At 43.7% G+C, this 26,148-nt stretch overlaps 1 protein-coding gene across 2 annotated transcripts in view; it reads right to left on the bottom strand.

Annotated features, from left to right (window-relative positions):
• The window catches only part of LETM1 (leucine zipper and EF-hand containing transmembrane protein 1), a 61,866-nt gene extending 41,326 nt beyond the window's left edge, over positions 1–20,540 (bottom strand). Inside the window, exons 1-5 of one of the 2 annotated variants that reach the window (XM_075930895.1) lie at positions 20,357–20,540; positions 18,134–18,191; positions 12,408–12,861; positions 3,313–3,456; positions 1,848–1,985 (exon numbers count right to left, since the gene is read on the bottom strand). In XM_075930895.1, coding sequence (XP_075787010.1) covers positions 1,848–1,985; positions 3,313–3,456; positions 12,408–12,861; positions 18,134–18,191; positions 20,357–20,435 — 873 coding nt within the window. In that variant the 5' untranslated portion in view covers positions 20,436–20,540. The remainder of the gene's footprint in view (positions 1–1,847; positions 1,986–3,312; positions 3,457–12,407; positions 12,862–18,133; positions 18,192–20,356) is intronic. The other variant, XM_006134732.3, reaches the window with a different exon arrangement.
• Between the last annotated feature and the right edge of the window lie 5,608 nt (positions 20,541–26,148).

The raw sequence follows: 26,148 nt of genomic DNA, 5'->3' as shown, positions 1-26,148 counted from the left end.
AAGACACCATTCTTCATTTTCTGTAACTAGGGTAAAGTTTAGGCAGTTTCGTTAGGTTTTATTGTTTTAAGGATTGGGTATGGGATCTGAGATCTGGCACGGTGTAAAAGATGTTTTGGCTTTTCTTTGTAACTAAGTTCTAGGAGTTTCTCCATGAGTATATTTTGTTACCTCCCTATCTAGTCATTATGGTTGCAACAGAAATATTGTTGTAATAATAAAAGTTCTTTCTTTTCTTTTTATTAACCTGGCAGTGGTTAATTGTGTGCCTTGATTTTTATTTTAGGGGTAAGATTTCCCAAATGATCTTTCCCCTGATTTCTTTATCAACATTTGGGTGGTGGGAGCGGAAGTTTTATTCCCAAGATCTAGGTTTTTAAGATCTTGGGGGGAAGTTTTATACCAAAGCCTGGTAGATAAGGCTTTGGGGTACACTTGCTGGCCCCCACTTCTGCATTTATCATGCCAGAGTGGGGAAAAGAGCCATGACACCTGTGATTGGTGTTGAAAGGTCAATTGCTTCCTCTGACAATTGGAGGGTCAGTCTCTTTTCTTCCTTTCGGCACCAGGGATACAGACTTGCATCTATCATTCCTACGACTGGTCCATGGAGATGACGGTCCCTAAATAGCACTGGAGCACACTGCACTAAGGATGTGGTGCTGGCTGGCCCTGGATCCAACTGGGTTCAAAGGATGGCCTTCAGGAGGAGAATTCTAAGCCTCTGCTGTCTAAGTATCCGTGGACAAAAGCTCTTCCAAATTTGGCACTTATCGTTCTGGTTATCTTCACCCAAACACTTGATGTGGAGGTAACTCTTCAGCATAAGCTTACCACAAGCTTGGGAAGCCTTAAAGCCCAGACCGAGGAATGCCTCGGTCCCCGGATAGAGAAGCGAATGGGAACTGTTACTATTCCACTAACCTACCTGTCATTCGTCTATTTATTCACCTGGTGCACCTACATTCACCTAGATTGTGAGCTGTGGGATAGAGACACCTGCTTGGGGTTTCTGATCGCTGGCACAATAGAAATAAATAAATGTTGCATGTATTAATCAAGTCAGTGATTCAGGCAGTGGAGAACAAGACCATTTGCTCTAAACGAGTGTACACTGAAGTCCAGGTCTAAGTACAGTAATTACTGAATCAGTCAGGGGTGTGATTTTTACAGCCTCTCTTACAGCAGGCAAAGCCCCTATACAGGCCATTATGCTAGTGCAAAAAAAAATTGCTAGTATAGCCTACATCATTCAGGGAACCAGCATAAGATATATTAGCAAAAGCACTCATAACATACAGCTATGCTGGCATATCTGTTCTAGCATGGACTATAACTAAATAGGCTGGCAAAAGCCAGTAGGCCTGCACAGATTTCTCTACTATCTGGCTACAATTAAGTAATCTCTAGACAGGTGACCAGAGTTTATATTTCTCTCTTACTTTTCCTATTCCATGTCCTAATGCTAGCCACAATGTTTAGTAATATGTATGCTACTACACAGTCAACATTAGAATCACCTTAAGAGGGAATGAATGATAAGGTAATCAACGGTTTTATAGAATTAAAATGGAAAAACATTGGAAAAAATAAAAGTTCACCCAGAATATCAAAGAAAAATACATTATAACTAGAAAAGCAACAGTTCTGCGCACCTTTTGTTCAGCATATGACACATGCTATCCAATTAAATCTAGCATGAGTAAAGATAGATGACCATGGTATAAGTAGCAACGGATTATGCCACAATCTTAGTTTTCTTCTTCACCACTGGCGATTGCTGAGTAAAAAAGTAAATATCAAGCTATTTCTTTCTAAGTGAATGGAGTACAAGGTTATATTTTTACCTTTTGAAAGAAAGTAGAAAAATCTTTAGTAACATTTCCTTTGGCTGCTTTGTTTTTCAAGGCAATCTCCTCAATAGTGTCCTGAAGAAATTTAGCCACTTCAAGTTTCACTCTCAATTCCATCTTCAATCTCTCCTCCTATATAAAACAAGAGTATATTGCTTTAAAAGATGTCCTTTTCAGACTTATACCCTCTAAGATTCCCCTTCCCCACAACTTGCAAACCTCTCTTTGAATGAGACTCTATAGGATTTTCTGTATCACGGTGTGTAAATGTTATTATACTGCAATATTTGAACACTAGCCATTTATTTTCCATCCATAATCTATTTAGGAAGGACTGAATAGGCAAAAGGAGAAGGAGAGTGGCATTCTGTCAAAAATGACATTACTTGTTTCTGAGTCACTAACTAGGAAGTCGATTGTCTTAAATGCTATGGATTGATGGTCTAATGGATGGAATATTAGTTGGTGTTGGATACAAACCATCAAATTACAGTAGTAAACAGGATGACTAGCTCCTTGAGCAAATACTTATGTGATCCAGGGGATCTTCAATCTGAGTCACAAACTAGTCAAATCAAGATGCCAACAGTAAAATGTCCTTGCAATTTCTAAAAGATTAGGCAACTATACCTGTCTGGGATGGTATAGATGGTGCTTGGTCCTGCCATGAATCCAGTAGACTGGACTTGATGACCTCTTGACATTCCATCTAGTTCTATGATTCTAAGTACTTACTAGGGATGTTAAATTTAGATTAATTGGCAAATTAAATAGTCAATGCAATTTGCATCAACTATTCAATTAGTCGATAAGGATGCTTTCGCCTTTGAAGTGTAGCAACAGCCCCAAGGTTGTGTCTATTCTTCAAAGGCCAAAGAGCTGCAGGAAGCACAGGGCCAGCAGGGGACTCAAGCAGTCCCCCGCTGGCCCCGTGCTCCCTGCGGCACTGCCACTTTGAAATGTCACAGGGAACCTGGCTGAGCCATGGAGTCCTCAACTGACCACAGGTTCCAAGCAGCGCTGCCGCTTTGAAATGCCAAGTACAGCCCAGGAGTAGCTGGGGACTCTGAGCTCCATGTGGCACTGACACTTTGAAGCACCTCCTCTCCCCCTTGCTGCCTCTGATAGGTTTTATTCAGTGGAACAAGCCGACCTACCATCCTTTCCAGGTGATAGTTAGGCAAGGGCCACCACTCCTTAGTGTTACAACTCTTTAAAAATGTGATTCTGGCTACCAAGATGCTAACAATATCCTAGCCACCTTAAATATGAATAAATTACTAAATCCACTTTGTTAAACCATCAGCATTTTGTAACCCAGGAAAATTTTAGGGCCTTGCTATCAAGAACCAAACCACAGCTTTTTCTTACAAAGTTTCAACAAGGATCAAGTTAGAATTTCAAGTATAATTTAGTTCTTGTCAAATATTTGACTGATCCCAAACTATGTTGCAGTTACCTTTTTAGATTTTGTCTCAAATGTTGAAGGAAGCATATTAGGGAACAGCTTAAGTGCTACTGGAAGCAAAAACTCCATGAATGGAACAACAATGAAAACTAGGAAAGGAACCAGGCGAAAGAGATCAGCACATATCCGAAGGAACTGGAAGAAAAATTAAAGGCTTTTAAAACAAGAACAAAATATTACATAGCAACATTAAAAACAAAATAAGATTAATATAGACTATATTACAATTTAAATATATTTGTTCTATGAAGATATTTCAAAGTAACAAATTATAGGATATGATGAGTTGAGTTGCTCCAAAGCATGGTTCAGCCTGACATAGTGGACACTGAGCTGAACAAAACAATAAATAGCATCCTGCAAATGGGTGGAAAACTGCTTTATACCTGTGGATCATTTTTGTGGACTGCAGATCACGTGTGCATATAAAATTTGTATCCACACTGGGTTCTAGCAATCTCCTCATAGAAGTCAGAGTGACACTCTAGCAGACTGGGTGGGACAAGGCACATGCGTTGGCCCTAACTTAAAAAATGTGAGAGGCCCAAGAGGGAGAAAGATTGAGGGGGAGGAGGCAGGGATGAAGCTCTGACAGCAGCACACACTCATTCAAATGCAGCAACTGTCATACAGCCCCAAAGGTTCCTGCAGCTCTCTGAATCACACACTGAGTGGCTGCAATACATGGCAATACCCTGTTGGGCATTCTGGGAATTGCCCCCAGCTTGATCAGGCAGGGGAGGGTAACTTGAACTCCCAGAAGGGAGTATGAAAATGTGCTCCTGTAAGAAAGTCAAGCACCATTTTGAAAGAAGTGCTGTTGTATTTTGAACTAGCAGGCAGACAGAGCACATGCTGAGAAAAGCTCAGTTGTTCACACTGTCTGTCCTGGCAGTAGCGTCACCGCAGATGTGTAGCTGTGTTTGGCTTGCTCATGTATAGGGCAGCACTGCACAGCAGGGCTCAGGATTGTAGCCTCCTTGCCAAAAGTGGAGAAGGAGATGTGACAGGACAGGAAGTCTCTGGGGAGAAGTGAGAGGAGCCGGGGGGGGGGGGGGGGGTTGATTCAACGGCATCACTGATGTATCGTGACCTGTGAAGTTGGTCGTAGTGGCCACGGAGATCAGATTTACATCCACCGATATAGGTATCTGTAGACCTTTACTGCAGATTGTGGAACAGATACAGATATAAATCTTGTACCTGTGCAGGGCTCTGATTATGCATAAAAACTGGTACTATGAGACCAACCAACTTGACCTAGCTGCCAGCCCTGTCCATTATTGCCCTTTCTGATATTAGGCAACCCTGTAGAATCTGCTCCTTAAGATGGAAGACACAGCACAACCAATTTAGTTAAAAGATGTCATTCCATCAGTCAAGTGTCTCAATTCAAGGCATTCTGTGTGATGAATTCTTAAGACTCAGTCTCAGATAGTATACTAGATGAAAAAACAAACTTCAAACATAGCCAATGCCTACCATGTGACAGACCCAACAGTGTGGAACTCATAGGCAAAGCTCATTTGCTTCAGACATGGTGTCAGACACACTGCGAATAAGTGGAGCCTTCTTAACTCTCTGCTCCATGAACATGCTCAATGCCCTTCTGTCAGCTGCTAAATGTTAACACATTTAAACTAACAAGTCTGCCTTACACACCTATATAAATGTCATCACAATAAGGCTTCTTTTTCTTGTTGACTATGATACACTTGAGTTCAATGCCAGTGTTTCTACAACTAGTGAAAGAATTTCCAAAGCATAAGTCTCACTGTCTTTCTATAGTATTGTTAAACAAAGATCTCATGTAAACTCTAGAAAGTACCTAAACACAGGAGATGGTAATTTCTTGGTCCTCAAAGCAGCTTAAGTGTCCCTTTTTACTCATTTCTATTCTCCCTCTTTCCCTTACCTGCATGAGCTACTGGACACTGAGTAACCAAGAAAATATGAAGTATCAGAGGGGTAGCCGTGTTAGTCTGAATCTGCAAAAGCGACGAGGAGTCCTGTGGCACCTTATAGACTAACTGAAGTGTAGGAGCATAAGCTTTAGTGGGCAAAGACCCACTTCGTCAGATGCATGTAGTGGAAATTTCCAGAGGCAGGAATAAATATGCAGGCCAGGATCAGGCTGGAGATGATGAGGTGATCCAATCAAGGAGGATGAGGCCCACATCGACACACCTTTAGAGCCCCGACCAGGGTTGTTCTATCTATTACCCAAGATCCACAAACCTGGAAATCCCGGACGCCCCATCATCTCGGGCATTGGCACTCTTACTGAAGGACTGTCTGGCTATGTGGACTCTCTGCTCAGACCCTACGCCACCAGCACTCCCAGTTACCTTCGTGACACTACGGATTTCCTGAGAAAACTACAATGCATAGGTGATCTTCCAGAAAACACCATCCTAGCCACCATGGATGTAGAGGCTCTCTACACAAACATCCCACATGCAGATGGAGTACAAGCTGTCAGGAACACTATTCCTGATGATGCCACAGCACAACTGGTGGCTGAACTCTGAATTTATCCTCACACACAACTATTTCAGATTTGGTGACAACATATACCTCCAGACCCGTGGCACCGCTATGGGCACCCGCATGGCCCCACAATATGCCAACATTTTTATGGCTGACCTGGAACAACGCTTCCTCAGCTCTCGTCCACTTACACCCCTTCTCTACCTACGCTACATCGATGACATCTTAATCATCTGGACCCATGGGAAGGAGACTCTGGAAGAATTTCACCATGATTTCAACAGCTTCCACCCCACCATCAACCTCAGCATGGACCAATCTACACGGGAGGTCCATTTCCTGGACACCACGATACAAATAAGTGACGGTCATATCAATACCACCCTATACCGAAAACCTACCGACCGCTATACTTACCTGCATGCCTCCAGTTTCCATCCCGGACACACCACACGTTCCATTGTTTACAGCCAAGCACTGAGGTACAACCGCATATGCTCCAACCCCTCAGACAGAGACCTACACCTACAAGATCTTCAACAAGCATTCTGTAAACTGCAATACCCACACGAGGAAGTGAGGAGACAGATTGAGAGAGCCAGACGTGTACCCAGAAGCCTCCTGCTACGGGACAAGCCCAAGAAAGAAACCAACAGAACACCACTGGCCATCACCTACAGTCCCCAGCTAAAACCTCTCCAACGCATCATTAGTGATCTTCAACCCATCCTGGACAATGATCCCTCGCTTTCACAGGCCTTGGGAGGTAGGCCGGTCCTTGCCCACAGACAACCCGCCAACCTGAAGCATATTCTCACCAGCAACTACACACCGCACCATAATAACTCGAACTCAGGAACCAATCCTTGCAACAAACCTCGGCGCCAACTCTGCCCACATATATACACCAGCAACACCATCACAGGACCTAACCAGATCAGCCATACTGTCACTGGTACATTCTCCTGCACATCCACCAACGTAATATATGCCATCATGTGCCAACAATGCCCCACTGCTATATACATCGGCCAAACAGGACAGTCCCTACGTAAAAGAATCAATGGACACAAATCTGATATTAGGAATGGCAACATACAAAAACCTGTAGGGGAACACTTCAATCTTCCTGGACACACAATTGCAAATCTAAAAGTAGCCATCCTGCAGCAAAAAAACTTCAGGACCAGACTTCAAAGAGAAACTGCTGAACTACAGTTCATCTTCAAGTTTGACACAATCAACTCTGGATTAAACAAAGACTGTGAATGGCTTGCTAACTACAAAAGCAGCTTCTGTTCCCTTGGAATTCACACCTCCAGATCAGCTGCTAGAAGTGGGCCTCATCCTCCTTGATTGGATCACCTCATCATCTCCAGCCTGATCCTGGCCTGCATATTTATTCCTGCCTCTGGAAATTTCCACTACATGCATCTGACGAAGTGGGTCTTTGCCCACGAAAGCTTATGCTCCTACACTTCAGTTAGTCTATAAGGTGCCACAGGACTCCTCGTCGCTTTTCCAAGAAAATATGAAGTGTTTATTCTCACTTCATCATAATATACTCTTATAGCTATGCTGGTCAGCAATGTGAAAAGGTATGACATGACACCAAAAGAGCTGTTCCAGCAAAAGACCCCAGCACAGACCCTGGGAGAACTGTGTTTTTGCTTGCAATGGTGTTTCATTGGGGATGGAAGAGAGGAGTGTTTTGGATCAAGCTGTATAGAGTTAAAGTGCAGTTTTACTAGAGTAAAACTCCAATAGTCCAGCATCCAGTTGTCCGGCACTCCTTATAGTCCAGCATCAACTAGAACCCGGAACTGCTCAGGTCAGTCGCTCTCACGGCCGGGCTGCTGTGAGCCGCATGAACGCTCACAGCCCGTGCCGTTTTGCTCACGGTCCCCAACACACACAGCGTCCAGCCTGCACGTGCTAGCAGCTGGCCACTGAGCACAGGCAGCTGCTTCAGGACCTGGACATAAGGTTGGGGGAGAAGGAAGTTTGTGGCCTGCAGATTCATGCCACTAATTGATACACGTCATTTGAAAACTCAATGACTCTACCCCAAATCTACAGCCCCTGCAAACAGTAGCACCCTAAAAGCTCGGTTTGATGGCATACAGCACCTCATCCCCAAGAAGCTTTTCTGATTCTCCCACACAGAAGAATTTGTGCTAATCATATTGTGGTTTGGCCCAATTGATCTCCACGCATGATTAAGTTCACTAACCTCTACAAGAGCAGGATTTTAACAATGATTTTTGGTTTTACAAAAGCAACAGTTTGATTGCTCTGTTCATGTTACTGTTGCTCTTCATGTGGTCAGGTTACTTGGATATCTGTTTATAATTGTTTCCAGAGAGGAAGGAAAAGGAAAGCAGAAATATAACTCATTTGTCAGTTGGTGTGAAGATAAGATTTCACCAGAGACTGTCAAGAGATTTAAGGTTTAATTGAAATAATTAATAAAACAAAATGTTTTATTTTCAATCAACAGTGAATTTGTACATTTTGTATGAACTGCAAGATTTTGAAACCTGTTTGAACAACCTAAAATGTTATTAGTCAGAATCACACTAGCTGTTAAGGTTAATGTTTAAAGAAATAATAAAAGCTGCATTAAAAGGAGGTAAGTTTTAAAATAAGTATGTGAAAAGAGTTGACTACCCCTTTATTCCAATCTTATGATAATTGGTCATCCAGAAGTTCAGAATTTAGATGATTACTGCATTTCAGCAAGTTTACTGCAAAGTACAGTTCTAATTGACATTCCTTCAAATATCTGTAGCTCCATGTAATGAAAAATAAAGCTATATTTTAAATCTGCAGTAAGTGTCTTTTTGTAAAAGAGTCCTTTTCTATGCTGAAGTTTTTTACACCAGTATAGCTATCCAATTACATACGTTTGTACATTGACACACTATGTAACATACACTGGTCGAAAAAACCCTCAGTATGAAACAAGGCCTTAGATGATGCTCAGATAAGGAATTAACATGGAAAAATACCAGAGCCAACCCACTGCAAATAGCACAATTCAATCATTGCTAGCCAACAGCACTTGACAGTACTGATGTTCACAATCAGATTCTATACAAGTTGTCTAAAGATAAGACTAGTCTTTCAACAGCAGAGCATCCAAGTTTCTATCCCAGTTTGCATATTTGAACATGTCAGAAGTAGAGTGATCCCACTGGGACACAGAAGTGAAGACAGCTGTGTTCTAGTTCAACCATGTTAACTGAAATTACAACTTTTGACCCTTCCACTCTTATCTCTGAAACAAAGGTAATGACAATACCCAGCTTTGTAAATACTTACTCTAGATTAAAAACAGTGTGTGTAAACTAACCTTATGCATGTATGCAAAGTATTATAATACAGCATTTTTGTTCTCATCAAGATACTGATATTTAGAGCCCTGTGTGAATATAAAATGCGTGTTGCATCTGATCCATGATCCACAAACAGGCAGATACACAGATTTGCAGCACTTTACTCATTTTTAAAAAACTAGCTACAAAAAAAAGCATGGAAATAGAGCAACTGAATGTGAAAATAAGTTAGTTACATATTTTGCACATGATCACAACAGCGAGTGCAGTTTAGACAAATACTGAGTATTGCACCAATTCTATTTTATTGCTGCTTCAAGAATAAACTCATTCCCACCACTCAAGATTCCTTATTTCCCTCAAGTTCTCCCTCCCCCCATCCCTGCATTCTCAACTAAACTTATAGCTGTTGACTAAACTGCAACAAGTACAAGTTAATCAGAACTTTAAAGCAGATTATTTTTAAAGGTGCTAAAGAATGCATCTGTGTTACTCAATTGGCCAGTTCTCCAACAGTTAATTTTGTTTTTACAGCTTCTCAATCTTTGCATGTATAAGTAATTAAAAACCAACTTTCTTCCCCCCAACAATATGAATTTGTGGAATTTTAAAAAAGATTTAACTTTTACCACATAAACAGGTATCCTTTTTCTAGGAATTTAAAGCTGTTTAGAGACAGTTTTCTTTGAACTGATTAAGAAAAGCACATTAAAATGTACTGCAATCTTGATGACAAATCATTCCAAGTTCATCTGTAGAAGTATTACACTCCTTTATTCATTAATTTTATGCAATGTTAAGCTACATGCCACCAATGTGAGAACCAGTATAAAGTTAAGATGATCTGTTCCTAGACTGATACCTCTTTCTGGACTAAGCAATATGTGAGTGTCATGGTTTTAATAAAGCAATACCTCTTTGCAATCTTAGTTAAAATATATACCAGTATATCACATAAATAAAAATTAGTATCAAAATTTTAATCTCCTTTTTTTTTGTATAGCAATAAATACAGAACTTATGTGAAAATTTTTTCCAAAGGTGCTTTACATCTGTTTTTCTTGGTGAAATAAGAAAGAGAGAGCCTGTGGGAAGAAATGGAATGTGCACACACACAAGGGGAAAGGAAAAAAAGGAAAGACAACCAGAGAAAGAGCAGATTACTACAGTTTGCCACTTGTTATAAAGAAATAGGAAGCACTTTTCAACTTACATATGTGGCAGATAAGTGACATAAAATAACTACTAAATTTTTTTTTAAAGAGAAAAACAGGAAAAAAAAATCACAATGAAGATTGTACATAATGACTAATCACATATTAACAACATTATAATCCACCAGAGTGTGCTTTATAATTTTTTTTGCTTGACAGTCGTATGGACCATTATGGGACGATTCGATTGTTATTAAAGGTGTGTTGGGGTCAGCCCTGAAGTCTTAAAAGGCCAGAATTCTAGCTGTGGATCTAGTGTTTCCTTTAAAATGCAGCAGTTCTCAAACCGTGGGCCAGGACTTCAAAGTAGGTCACAACCCGATTTTAATGAGGTTGCTAGGGATGTTATTGGCTAATTGAATACTCGATACAATTTGTATCGATTATTCAATTAAGTCAATAAGGGTTCCTGCCTAGAGTTGTTGTTACACTTCAAAGGCAAAAGCACAGCAGAGAGCACAGAGACAGCGTGAGCAGGGAGCCTGGTGTCGGACGCCCAGCTGGCCCTGGGCTGCACGTGGTGATGCAAAGCGGCAGACCCTAGGCACCATGTAGCACTGTCATTTTGAAATGCTGCATGCAGCCCTGGGCCAGCTGGGGACTCCCAGCTAGCCATGGGCTGCACACGGCGTTTCAAAGTGGCAGATCCTGGGCTCCATGCAGCACTACTGATCTGAAGCACCACTTTTCTCCCCCCACTTCTTGCTGACTCTTTCTGATAGAGGGAGCAAAGGGGGGGGGGGGGGAGGTGACTAATCGACTAGTGTGTCGACTAGTTGTTCACATCCCTAGAGGTCGCCAGAGCCAACCTTAGACTCTCTGAAACCCAGAGTTGAAGCTGAAGCCTGCGCCCTCCATCTGGGGTTATAGGGCTTGGACTGTGGCCCTCTTCCCCCATCTGGAGCAACAGGGCTTGTGCTCCACACATATCCAACCCAGATCAAGTAGTAACTTTGTTGTCAGAAAGAGGTCACAGTGAAATGAAGTTTGAGAACCCTTGCTTTAATATAGTAATCTGAAATAATTTTTTTTAAATTACATTTGTACTGCAATAAGATTCCAGAACCACCTAAATAGTCAATGTACAATGTGTATTTCCATAATTTAATGTTATTATGGTTCCAAATTCAGCAATCTGTATATTTTTAATACTTTTATTCTCCAGTGTTGTTCTTTGGAGTGTTTCTTCCACATTCCCAATTCCAGTTACAAAGATAATTCTGTATTTTTAACATGCAAGCCCTCTTCCAATATTTTCTGATTTGTTTTGTGAAAAAACTGCCCCCCCTCAGGCTTGCAAGATAGGAGGGGGGCACTGCCCCAATGAAGGCCCCTGCTGGAGCAGCTGCGAGTGGTCTCGGTAAGCTTGATAAACCTTCCCTGCCCCCCCCACACACACTTCCACCCACCCTCTGCCTCTCCTTGCCCCCCCATCCTCACTCCAGCCTTCATTTTTAAAAAGAACAATCATTTAGATAAAGCATGTACATTTTTCATTTATTTTCCAAAACAAAAATAAAATTACTTCAGTTAAAGACCAAAGCAACACTGAGTTTAAATAAAATAAAAAGTCATGTTGTGACAAACTGATAAACCCATGGACAGGCTGATGTGGCTGTGGAAATAATGTAAAAATTATAATTTAATTTTAATACTGAACTAATGCAGTAAGTGTCGGTGACTGCCCAATTATTTAACGGAACAATACGAAAATACAGATAGCATTGTGACTATTAACTAGACAAAATTGTAAGTGTCTGCTCCTAAGTTTTTCGAAAGATACAACTAGGACAAAAACTTATATTTGGGAGACTCACTAAAAGAAATAATATAGATACTGGTTATATGATATGAATAAACCCCAGTCTTTTTTTCCCTCAGTTGGCTGCGTCAAATATTGAGTAAAGTTCTCTTAGCTAGGAATGCTAGAAGTAATCTTATTGATTCTAAATACAAGGCAAAAAGCACAAGGAACCCACTTAATTTAACCCAAGCAAAAAGCTTAATCACTCAGTAGTAAACAGAGATTATATGTACTCATTACCTGTCTCCGTTCCCGGCGAGACAAAACATTGCCATGAAGTATTCGCCAGAGCATTCTTGCAGCAATTTTTGTGTCAATCCATAACAATCGAAAGCCATGATAATAGTGCTTCACCTCATCTACAATCTTCTGTCCAAGAGATTTTTTAACAACCTCTTCTGTGGGACTATATACAGGGCCTCCTTCTTCCAACTTCTTGTTTTTATCCTTCAAAGACTTAAGTGACTTTTCCACCATGGAGTCATCTTTACAAGGATGTGAAGAATGCCACCATCGTACTGGAAGGTACTGGGGCCCCAAAATGCCCAAACTTGAAAGTGGAGTCCATGAGCCAGGAGAGCTCACAACTCTAAAATATGTTTGCCCATGTCCTTTAGTCCAACAACTGTACTGATCTTTTCCATAGTAAATGTAAACAGGGTGGACACTAGTGCAATATTTGAAGTGTACATTCCTTTAAGAAAGAAAAAAGCATTTTAAAAAAATCTATCAATAAGCACTAAATGAGAAAGATTTACTATGTGTTTAAAATAGCAATAGGACTAGAAAGGTTCAACCTGTACTTTCAAGGGAGGAGAAAAAATTTTCAACATTTTAGAAATGAGAAAACAATGACCAGAAGTTTTTTCAATTTAGAAAACTAAGTGTAGATGAAAAACTAGAAATCATTGACAAATAACCTATCTAAAGCATTTCATATCTCCTATGCGGATGGCAAACAGAGACAAAGTACAAGCTACAGTATTAGGGTTAAGGAGCAGAATAGAAATTGGTATCAGATTAATCCACTTCAAAGAAATGTATCCTTTCATCATCTCTATACTTCTAACCTTTCTCCAGCAGATGTTTGGTCTGCTCTGATTGCAATCTCAACTATCAATGGTCTGCATAAGACAAAAGAATCGTATTTCATTAGCCTTTCTGAAAGAGGAATGAAACTTACTCTGAAAACAAAGACATTGTTCCAAGTGCTTATTAGATGTACAAAACTAGAACCACCCACTAAACGCAATCATGTTTGTACTTTAGCACTTTTTTGTTAACCATCTGGAACTATGAAGTTGTAAAGGTAACAACTAAAGCAAGTGCAGATAATTCTGTGTTAACTGAAAATCTGAAGTTACCCCAAGTCCAATGGATTTTTTTGAGATGGTGTGACCACATTTGCACTCGGTATTCAAGGTGTGAGTCACACCATGGATTTATAAAGAGACAGGATGTTATTTTGTGTCTTATTATCCATCTCTTAATAACTGCTAACATTCTGTTAGCTTTTTTGACAGCCACTGTACATCCACAACAACTTCAAAGGGTCTCTCTGGTGCGGTAAGATCTAATTTAGACCCCATCAATTTATATATATAGTTGGAATTCTGTTTTCCAATGTGCATTACTTGGCATTTATCAATGTTAAATTTCAGCTGCCATGTTCTTGCCCAGTCATGCAGTTAGATCCCTTTGTAGCTCTTTCCACTCTGCATTGGACTTAACGATACTGGGTAGTTTTGTATCATGTACAAATTTTCCAAATCATTCACCACTATTTACCTCTCCATTCATGCATCTGACGAAGTGGGTCTTTGCTCACGAAAGCTTATGCTCTAACACTTTGGTTAGTCTATAAGGTGCCACAGGACTCCTCGCCGCTTCTGTTCTGAAAGTTGTCTATTTATTCCTACCCAGTTACCAACTCAGGAGAGGACCTTCCCTCTTCTCCCATGACAAATTACTTTGCTTAAGAGCCTTTGCTGAAGGTCCCTGTCAATGGCTTTCTGAAAATATAAGTACATTATATCCATTGGATTCTCCCTTGTCCATCATGCTTGTTGACCCCCTCAAAGAATTATGGTAGATTGGTGAGGCATATTTCCCTTTTAGAACACATTTTGACTCTAAATAGGGATGTTAGCTATTATGTAACTGAATAGTTGTGTAACTACATGAAATCTTAGTGGTTACATGATTATTCAATAGTCCCCAAGGATGGGGACAGCAGCCAGTGTTCTCCAGTCCCACTCCCGGGGAGCCCCCTGACACACTGTGCTGCTGCCTCTGCATCAGAGGCAGCAGCACAGGGTGGCAGGCAAGAGCTGGTTTAAAAACTAGCTCCCCAGCTGCCTGCTCAGACCCCCCCACAGACAGAGGCTGCTTCTGTGAATCTGCCTCTGTTTGCAGGAAGATTGGATCCCCCCTCTCCCCCGTTGCTGTCTCTGGTACAGAAGCAACGGTGGAGAGAGGGGGCGCATGTAGTCAATAGGATTAACCAGTAAACCCAGACTTACTGGTTAATCGTTTACTCGACTATACTCTAATATCCCTATTTCCAAACAAACTGTGTTCATATAATTCTGATATTTACTGTAGTTTGAATCAATTTGTCCTGCTCTGAAATCAGGTTTATCCAGCTATAATTGTTGGGATCACCTCTGAAGCCTTTTAAAAAGTGGCATCACATTAGCTATTCTCTAGTCATTTAGTAGAGAAGCTGATTTCAAGGATAGGTTACAAACCAGTTGGTACTTTTGCAATTCCACATTTGAGTTCCTTCAGAACTCCTGGGTGAATACCATCTGGTCCTGGTTACTTATTACTGTTTAATTTATCAATTTGTTTCAATACCTCTTCTAATGAAATCCTTGATCTAGGACAGTTCTTCAGATCTGTCACCTAAAAAGAGAGGCTCAGGTTTGGGAATCTCCCTCATATATCCCCCATCACGAAGGACAATGCAAAGAATTCATTTAGTTTCTCCACATAAGAACAGCCACACTGGGTCAGACCAAAGGTCCATCGAACCAAGTATCCTGTATTCCAACAGTGGCCAATGCCAATGTCCCAGAGGGAGTGAACAGAATAGGGAATCAAGTGATCCCTCTCCTGTCATCCATTTCCAGCCTCTGACAAACAGAGGCTAGGGACATCATTCCTACCCATCCTGGCTAATAGCCAGGGCTCGCTGAACCGCATTCTCCGGCAATCTGCGCATGCGCAAATCGCCCGAATCTGGCTCTTCCAGGTTACAATAGACTGTATTATTTGTTGAGCCCTGCTAATAGCTATTGATGGACCTAACCTCCATGAATTTATCTAGTTCTTTTTAGAATCCTGTTAAAGTCTTAAGTCTTTACCACATCTTCTGGCAACGAGTTCCACAGGATCACTGTGTGTTGCATGAAGAAAAATTTCCTTTTGCTTGATTTAAACCCTATTAATTTCATTTGGTGACCCCTAGTTCATATATTGTGGGAATAAGTAAATAACTTTTCCTTATTCACTTTTTCCACACCAGTCATGATTTTATAGACCTATCATATCTCCCCTTAGTCTCCTCTTTTCTAAGCTGAAAAGTCCAAGTCTTTTTAATATTTTGTCACATGGCACCCATTCCAAACCCCTAATCATTTTTCTTGCCCTTTTTTGAACCATTTCCAATGCCAATATATGTTTGAGATAAGCTACCACATTGGTATGGAGTACTCAAGATGTGAGCATACCATGGTTTTATATAGAGGCAATATTCTCTATCCCTTTTTAAATGATTCCTAACATTGTTTGCTTTTTTGACTGCTGCTGCACATTGAGTGGGTGTTTTCAGAGAACAATGGCCTTATTATTCTTGAGTGCTACTTCAGCATCTCAATCATTCAGTGGCCCCACTGATAGCTCAACAGTTTCAGCAGAACTCTGCTTAACAATTACATAACTTTTTGGGGGGGCGGGGGCCTATTTTTTTGAGTCTTTGGCTAGCTATTCTTCACAATTTTTTGGACTTCCTAATAATATTTTTATGCAATTGCCACAAATCTCATCTTTTTGAAGGATCACAGGTGAGGGGTCACACAGCCAACATTCTGAGAAGACCAGGACTTATACACTACAGGAAGGGGTGAGTACGGACTTAGGGGACACAGCAGATCAACTCTTTCCATTTTCCCTAAGGCTATAACTCCTGCATGCTTCAAGAGCATAAGTTATGGTGTCTAAGAAACTCCTGTGCAAAGCCCATGTTCCTTGTATTACATGCCATGTAATCCCTGAGTGACTGAAGTATAAATGAGATGGAACTCTAGGGAACCTTTCCAAGTTATTGGAGAAGCTCGGGAGAACTCAGCATTAGTTTTTGGGTCTAGGGCAGTTGGTCTGTGGTGTCCCACCTCCCACAAAAGAATGCAAGACAGGGAGTCTTCACCTAGGTATGAGCCTAAGAAGCCCAGAGTTATGAAGAATGACTGGATTCTGCCCAGACTCAGGCTTGGAAAGCATATCACATTCCCTCAGGAGTACTATGCAAAAAATTGAAATATTTCAAATTCAGCATTTTTATTTGTCAAATTCACACAACATAATCCCACCATTTTCAATTATTTGCTGACAAGAATTTTGAAATAAATTACCAAAACAATTGAAAATGGTGTGATTATATTTTTGTTGTGTTTCTGTTATTTTGACAATTCAAATATGCACAATTTTGACCTTTTTTAAAATTTCTCAATGTAGAACTCCCTCAAAAGTACCAACATTCTGTTTGGCACAATTTGGGTATAGACAGCTTGGTGGGAATCAGTGCTCAGGGGTTCTGGGTGCAAGTGGAATGGGACTCTAAGTTTGGGAGGAGGGAGGCCCTGATGGGATGGGTGTCATGGTCCAGTTGGTTGGGGCTCATTGGACTGGGGGTCCAGGAATGGAGTGTTCCTGATGTAGGTGGTGAGTGGGATTCCCGATATGGAGAGGGCTCAGAGGAGGGGTTCCAGGTGCACAGGTGTGAGGGAGGCATCACTGTACAGGGAGCTGCTTCCTGTCTAACAAATCTTCACATATCTAGACCACCTCCTCCCCCCCCCCCACATCTAGAACTCCCGACCCTGGAAGCATGGACCTTCCTGAAGCCAGAAGTTTCCAGAGCTTGATCTGAACCACCCTGGCTGCTCCACATAGGGAAGGGGAACTTTGTCTCTGTCCTCCTTCCTCTCCCCAGCTGGGACTAATGTCCCTAGGTGGCCAAGGCATTCCCAGACCACCACTTCTCAGTGATTTCTTTCTCCCCCTTGGTGCCTGAACAGACATATCTAAGCTGCCAATGGGGTGAGTGGTTGGTGCAGCATCTCTTTGCTTCCCCACAGAATACATATTCTGCAGGGAAACAAAGGGATTCTGCAGATGGGCATTATTCTGCTGCACTACCGGTGTGCAAATTTGCCCAGGAATAAAATAGGATCCAAAGGTTGACTGCAATAATGACCATCCACTTGAAGGATTCAGCCAGAACCATATTACAGGGTACTTATAGCCTTGTATGTACAGCTCAAGTGAACTCTGCTTACCCTGCAACTATCAACTACTGCTCAAAACTGATGGAGAGCAACATCTAGATATGTGTATGTTACTGACTTCTGGTGGTGTCACCTGCAACAGTTCATGAGCAGTTAATTTACCTTTTCTGCTTTCGCAAGAACAGTGTGTACTGTATTGGCATAAGTTAAGGAAGATGGATTGGGAAAAAAAGAAAAGATTTCATATATTTCTACTCTCAAAAGTGACATAACAGCCATATGATTAGAATGCTATTCTCGGGCCTAACTTCGTGGCTCCATAATATGGGCTGTGGTTAGTGTGTGTTTTGTTCAGCAGTCCATACACGCTGTTATGAGATTCTAAAGCTTTTAGGATAACTTGGAATACTTTTAAAAGTGTAGAAAAATAACTGTGTCATGTTTATGTTTACTTACTTATGCTTTATCAACCTCAGAGACACACAGCTCAGACAAGTACGCTCTCGCAGGTTACCTGAAAAAAAATTGCAAACATTCTGAAGTTTAAAAAGACAATTCATCCATAACATTAATAATGAACTAATTATTTTAGAAGGCCAATTGTTACTTTAGAAATGGATCTTATTAGGTACAGCACATTAGATGAAAAATGTAGGTTGTTCAAAGATTTAAAAAAACAAAACAAAAAACTATTGATTTATCTTCATTTAAACTTTTAGAGGTTTATCTGCATTTGAAAGTAGGGATGTGAATGGATGATTCTTACTGGGTACCAGTTAACCAGTATCTGGGAGCAGCCCCCCACTCATGGTCTGCCATTGGCGGAAGGCTGCTCTAGCCCTGTGTGGGAGTCAGAGGCCAGATGCATGCAGCAGCAGCAGCCCCTGAGCAGTCGGGGGACAGCCAGAAGCAGCAGTAACAGCCCACCGCATGGCCAGGAGAGGGGAGGAAAGAGCTGGCGAGGCAGCAGCAGGCCCCACGCAGCCAGGGATTCTGGGTTAATCAGTTACCCGGTTCAACCTGGTACTCAATTGGTTAACTAATGAACTCAGATTTTACATCCCTAATTTGAAGAGTCATTTCTGACCTGTAACATCAGACTCCTCACCCACTACAGAGGCTAGAGAGTCCCACCATTTGGTGGAGCATGAATGTATACAGGGGGTTCCCTAGGTGTGGTTTGAAAGCAAACTGAATGCAAGGTAAGCAGCCAGCTCACACTGTAGGAGAGAGAAGGTTGGGGGCTTGTAGGATAAAAAGGTCTGGAGGGCCCAGTGGGATGGGGAGCATCTCCTGGATACATGCATGGGGATCTACTCAATTCCACCTGTTACAGTCCAGGTGGTTTCTGCCAGGACCAACTTCTAGCACACCAAGGGGGAGACTGCCTCTTGCACACAAAAATAGGAATTGTATATAGGAATGTTAAATTTAGATTAATCAAATAGTCAATGTGATTTCCATTGACTATTCGATCAGTCTATAAGGGCACCGCTGCCTTTGAACTACAGCAAGAGTCCTGCTGGGATCTTGCTACAGTTCAAAAGCAGAAGTCCCACAGAGACTGCAGGACTTTCTGGGGCTCTTGTACATTTCAAAAGCAGAATCACAGCAGAAGCAGCATGAGTGGAGACTGTTTCATTTCCCGCTGTGCCTCTACCTCCCCTGAGCTCAACGGATATAGTACTGGGGGGAACTGGCTTTTAAGCTGGCTCCCACTTCCCCCCTTGTTGCCTCTCTCTGAAAGAGGCAGCGAGGCAGGGGGAGGAAGCAACTAGTCACATCACTAGTCAATTATCCAATAAGCTTATGTTTATCAAATAGTTGACTATCCTCTTCTATCACTAATTGTGTATCAGGGGCTCTACAAAGAGTTTCACCGCCTCAGTGGCCACAACGGACCTAGTCGCCCAAAACAGCTGCTAGGTCTGGAAGAGGTCCTGGTAAAAGACCCACAGCTCAGACAGGTCTTGCAGAAAACTCCTCCCTTGAGTGGACAAAAGCCCTTAGAAGTGTTGGTGGAAGGCGTAAGCCAACACGCTCCACGCCAAATTACCTGCCCCACAAAGGAGTCTCAGCAGGGCCTGGTTGAACTGAACTGGCCAAGTCATTTAACTTTCATCCACAGTGACGGACTCCTCCAACTACTGCAAGAAAGCTTGCACTGCCGTTGTAGGACCTGTAGCTAGAGCACTGATGGTTAAATAGGTCTCACACTAGCCCTTTCCACAACTACTGAAACCATTTGTTTATTGTCTGTAGTTAAATGCCACTAACCTGTCACGCGTTATTAACTAATTCACAACAGTTTAGACTCAGCCCAGGCGCCCCGCCACCCGGGTAACTTCTACCCCGCAGCCCAAGGCTCCAGCGAAGACTAAAGGCGCCGCGGGCACAGGAGAGGCGCGGAGGGAGGACGCCTCCCCGGGCCGCGGGCAGGAGCTCTGCGAGGTCACAAGGAGGAGGCCGGGGGAGATCGCCACGGGAGTTCAAAGCTGCCCGGGGAGCTCTGGAAGCGGGGAAAGGAGGCGCCCCGCACGCGGCCCCAGGTCACTGCCAGGCCCCTCGCCGGCTCCTTTAGCCGCCAGGGGACCGCTAGGCCCAGCCCGTGCGTGGAAAGTCCAGGCCCTAAGGAGCCGGGGCCCAGCGCTGCGGGACCCGCCTCGCCCCGGCCCTTACCCCACGTGGGCTCCCTGCGCAGCGGCCTGGGGAGGCAGCCGACCCGCCGGCCGCAGCTCTTCAGCAGCATGGACGCCATCTTTTCTCCGGCCGGCGGCTGAGGTGACGCTAAGGGCAGCGGCAGGCTCCGCGCCGGGCCATGCCCCTCAACCCCGCTGCGCCGCGACACGGAAACGGAACCGTCGCCCACTGGGGGAGGAGACCAACCGTGGGGAGGGGGATTATTTGCATAGACCCGCCCCCTGCGGCTCCTATTGGACTAGGGACCCCGGTGTCGCATTGCAAGCCGGGAACTCCACAGCCTCTCGGAAATGCAAGAAGAGCGCTGCAGGCTGGGAGATGTAGTTTTAGGTCTGCGGGGGGGGGGAGGGTGAAGCAAGTACTGTAGGTAGGGTGCAGGCAGGGAGGGAGATTCAGGCAGGTGGTAACTAATAGTAACCTTCGAGTAAGTGGATACTGATGCCTCCCATGGGACTAGGATACTAACCTTTTGTATGAGTAGTGTTATCTGGGGCTAGAAGAAAACCTATTCTTGGCCCGAATAGGGTAAATTAAACCATGTAGAGCTCTCAGTCTGGAAGGAATCCTGGCAGAAACTTTTAAGTGGTAGTTGTAACATTGACACATTTTCCTGCTACTGAGGAAAAATCGGAGAGTATACAATTTTCAGTGTTGCATGTGGCAGGTCAAATACAGTTTTGTCCAGCGGCACATGCTTCTAAAACAAGACATCTAAAACAAGACACGAAAGCAGTCACAGAACCTTATAGACATGGGAATTTTGACCTTGTAATCACACTCCTATTCTTTTACCATTATTGTCGTTCCTCCACTTCACCCTTGTTTACTTGATCCTGGGTGGATGTTGTGGGGTTGGTTTTTTTTACTTTTGTATATAAAAGCCTGTCTTAAAAAAATCAGCACAAGCTTTTTCTGAGGATGCAGCATCTCTGTAAGTCGACACTGGGCCTGATCCTCCTATGATGGAAGTCAATGTTAAAACTCCCACAGAATTCAGCCTGAGCAGGATGGACTCTGTAGTCCATATAGTACATTAAATAGTTTTTTTAAGTGTTAACTAGGCCATAGATACTGAGTTCAAACAGAGTGTAAAAATACCACTGAAGAACAAACACTGTAAATTCAAATTAATAAATGTCCTCTAATAGAAATCATATTCAGTGTCATGCATAGTGTGACATATTACATATCTGTGTGATTACTGGTTATAGATATATTTTGGAGAAAAAGATGTTTGTATTGATGCCAGTCCTATATATTATCAGGACTAGCTGCCTGCTTCTGCTAACTGCAATTGAGAATTTTGTAATTTTTCTCTAAGCAAGTGTAGTTATCTGATATTATACTGCATACAGTAGGGAGCATATTTCTTATAGTATGGAACAGACAGATATTTAAAGAAAATATATACAAATCATGTTATCAACAGTGAACTTTTTAGTAGTATTGTTACAATGTAGTGCCTGATAGCATATAATTATTAAAATATCACTTTGCTCCTGGCCTACATTTCAATTATATTTTACCACACAGTGAATAAAATCTGTAAAGACAGTATTAGCTGCCTTTTTGCATATCATGCAGACAGAAACAGGGAATAAAAGAAAAAATTGTAAAATGTATAATTGACTGTCAGAATAGTTAAATATGAAACAGTTTTTATGTTAGGCTTGAATGTCACTAAATACCTTACTTATATAGCAAGGAAAAACAAAGCTATTGTATCTTATCAACAAGATGGCTGACATCCCCTTCCAGCAAGATGGCTGCCACAAAACCAGATTCAGAATGGTAATAAGATATTGTTTATCAAAGTCTTGTATTTCACAGATTATGCACAATGATAAATGCTTTTTCATCTATGAACCTAGTTACTTCTGCTGTCCTGATCAAGAGGAGGCTTTTCCTTTTTTATTTGCATTTTGACCTGAAATGTGATTAACTATATTAGCACAGACCATGATTATATACAGGAAAGGAAAATACTAATTTTTTTGAAGTTGCTTTAACATTGGAGACTTTGCAAGTGTAGTAAATGAATGTATATTTTAAAGTTATATAATGTGTCTCTCTAACCTGAATCTTCACGCATTCTTCCTGTAACTTTATATTTCCAGTGCAAGGAATATGCAAGGAAGCAGTATTCAGATTCACCAAGTTCTAAAACAAATATTTAACTGTTCCTAAGATAAAGTAAATTTTTCCCCACCAGTTCAATTTGTATTATTAATTGTTTTTAGAACTCCAAAATGTGTTGTGAAAACAAATTCCATTTTTACCACCTTTGTTTGTTTGTGATGGCTGTTTTAAAGACATGTGAAAATATGTTCCCTGCCCTGCTGCAAACTCAGTAGACAAAGATAGAGGATTAGAATGAGGAGCACATAAGCAAAGGGATGAGACTGAGGAAAAGGTACACAATGCAGAAAATCCTATAGAATGCAATAGCTTAGAAAAGAAACAAAAAGGGTTACACAAACAAAATGAAGTACTATAGAACGTACTCTAAAAATCTACAGTCTGTAATATAGTTTTCCATTACATTTATTGGATGGTTTAAACAAAACCTATAGAAAGTTTTAGTTCTCTATTTTTCTGCTGTATTCTGTGATTGTTAAAGTCACCAGTGTGGTGTCCTATCAGGTATCTTGCTCTGTACAATGATTGTCAGGTGTGTGCTTACCCCTCTGTATGCTGTACTACCCCAATGGCACATACAGCAGACTCCCAGAGAGCGCTTAATGACCACTAAATCAGATAAGGATCAAAGGCATCAGGTTTATTGTCAAATGAAGTACAGTAATAGTTGTCAGCAGACCCTACCGATCCACTACAAATATACTGCCTAAAAATGGACCAGTTCAATCAATGACAGGATCCTTCATTGCCCCCAGGACAGACAAAGACGACAAGTCTTGGGGTATGTTTTTATACATAGGTACAAACAAGTTATACATCACCCCTGACGTACCAGGTTGCCACCTTCTGACATTACCTAGATACCATCCATTATGTTGTACATGGGGGTTTGTTCACTATTTATCATGCTGTCCTGAACCTGGGTCAGTATGCTTGTTATTTGTGGGGAATATATTGGTACCAAGATGTTTCTTCACTGGGTGTTCTGCTATGACCCCTTTGGAATGTGTTCATAGCCTGCAGGGCCAGCTCTAGGCACCAGCAAAACAAGCACGTGCTTGGGGCGGCACATTTGCAGGGGCAGCGTTCTGGTCAGCCTTACCACTGGACGCAGGGCTGCCTGTGGCCGCTCAAGGCAATGTGCGGGGCGGTGGAGCTGGCGGCCTGCAGGGGTGGTGGAGCTTGCGGCCTTGCTTCCCCATGTGGCTGACTGGGAAGAAGGGACAGCGCCTCAGTGCTGGGCGTGGAGGGAACCCCTACTTCCCCCTCCGACTGCAGAAGCAGCCCCGGCCCCTCGCCCCTAGCTGGCAAGACCTCCCCCAGCCCACTCTCCTCTCCAGCTCTCTCCCCTCAAACACAGCGCCCCGCCAGCTTGCCACCACCCGCAACTCACCCGGCCCGTAGCCCGCTCTGCCCCTCTCCTGCCTCGCCTCACCACATGCAGTGCACACGTGGCCGCTGAGATGTCAAGCCCAAGAGCAGCAGCACTTTGGGAATCAGCGAGTGACCCGCCCCGCCGGCCCGCAGACAGCTCAGAGATTAGCAGGGCTCAGCCCAGCAGGGCCCAGCTGGGGGGGGAGGGCTACTCCTGAAAAGTGTCCTGTGCAGGTTTGCCGCTCTGTGGACGTGGGGCGCACCGGGGCTTTCCGCTCGGGACAGCCAGTGGCACGCGGCGAGACGCGCTCCCACTGCCCCGGAGAAGCATGGGGGCTTGGACAGCGTGTCTAGTGGGGCACGCAAAGCCTGTGGCCACTGGTAACTGCGCCGAGGGGTGAGGCAGCAGCTCCCCCCAACCCTCCCACCCCGCTGGGGGTTGGGCCGGGAAGGCAGAGCCGGGGCGCGCCCACTGCTGGGAACTTGGGTGACAGCGGCACAAGAGCGGCTGCGTGTTTGTTTCGTTTTTGCCAGCTGTTGGGAGGGGGAAGGTGTATGTGTGGCGGGGGGAGGGGATGTCAAGGGGAAGCAGCTCTCGGGGATCGTCTGTGTGGAGGGAGGGACTTTCCGAACACAATAAGAGTGGGTGAAGTCCGAGTGATCATCCAGCCAGGCTTCCACCACTTCCTGCTGCGGCAGGGGCAGGCAGCTGTGTTTCATTTTCCGAGCCGCCTGCTGCCATCCCTCCTCGGACTACTGCCGTGCTGCTTGTTGTTGTTTTCACACATACCCTCCCCCTCACCTACCGCCTTCCCTCCAGCCTCTTGTCTAATCTGCGCCAAGAGAGCTCGGGAGACCCTTCTCCTGCTCCGCGCGGAGCTTGGACCCTGGAGCACAGCCAGCACCTCACCCAGTGCTCTGCCCCTCTCCTGCTCCCAGGTTTTTGCCTGGGGCAGCCAGCCAGCTGCACTACCGCACCGGCCCCTTAGCACATCTGCAGCACCCCCAGGAGCCGCTGGCCGCAGGGTCCCTCGCGGCAGCTGCAGGCAAGCCATGGCCTGGCGGCTCCTCTCTCTCCTCCTGCAGGGGAGGGGAGCCTGCGGCATCCCACTTCACACCGGGGAAAGGGAAGTAGGGGGACCTGTGCCACTTTCACCCCTCCCCCAGGGTACTCCGACACTTCCGCACGTGCTGTGCGGAAGGGACACGAGTGTTTGGTGAGGAGAGGGAAAGGAGACGAAGTTCGGTCAGTGGGGGGAGGTGGGAGCGGACTGGGTCCAGTCGGGAGCGGGGGGGAGGAGTGAAGAGGGCACAGGGTGGATTAGGTGGAGGAGAGAAGAGGGGACAGACTGGGTCCGGTCATTGAGGGGTTGGGTTTGCCTGGGAGGGGAGAGAAGGTGGAAACTGGGTTTAGTGAGTGGGGGCGGGGGGGAATATGTATGGAGGGAAGACAGGACTTAGGCTGGGTTTGGCTGGAGAGCATGGTGGGAGTCAAAGAGCTGCAAGGTGAAAGGGGCGCTTTCCTCTTCAGTGCCTATCCTGCAGCAGTGGGCCAACCAGGGGCGGAATTGTTTTTGCTTGGGGCTGCAAAAAACCTAGAGCCGGCCCTGATAGCCTGTGCTTACTACATCTTAGGTATGAGTGTTTCTGTAATATCAGCCCTGTTCCTGCCAGCTTCTGTGAACAGGGCCTGCCTCTTGCTCACAGCTTAATTTTGTTTTATATTTGCAAAGTCTTGACCATTGTGACCTTAGGCCTCATACCAATGATAATGTATCAGGCCCTCATATTATTACATATTCTACGTGACTTTTCTGAGTCTCATATTTTAAGATAAGAAGTGTCCATTGTGATCATTTAACCTACATAAGAACGGCCGTACTGGGTCAGACCAAAGGTCCATCTAGCTCAGTAGCCTGTCTGCCGACAGTGGCCAACACCAGGTGCCCCAGAGAGGGTGGACCGAAGACAATGATCAGCCATTTGTCTCCTGCCATCCTTCTCCAGCCTCTGACAAACACAGGCCAGGATAACCTGCATAACAAAGGCCTATGAAGAGGGAATAAAGATGTATTGGGGCCCCGGGCACAAAGAATATTGGTTCCCCTGGAGCTGGGAGAGGTTGGGGGAGGAGGTCAGGGAGCTATACCTGCTTGCTTTTTAACATGAACTAGTAGCCTTGGGTAGGTTCAGAGTAGTGGGGTCAGAGGCAGCACTTATTTTCCAGAGAGATGATAAGGTGATCAACTTCCCTGCCA

The sequence above is a fragment of the Pelodiscus sinensis genome, chromosome 5, assembly GCF_049634645.1.
Source record: "Pelodiscus sinensis isolate JC-2024 chromosome 5, ASM4963464v1, whole genome shotgun sequence".
Lineage (NCBI taxonomy): Eukaryota > Metazoa > Chordata > Testudines > Trionychidae > Pelodiscus > Pelodiscus sinensis.
Note: the sequence above shows the minus strand (reverse complement) of the source record. Positions and strands in the feature narration are given on the sequence as shown.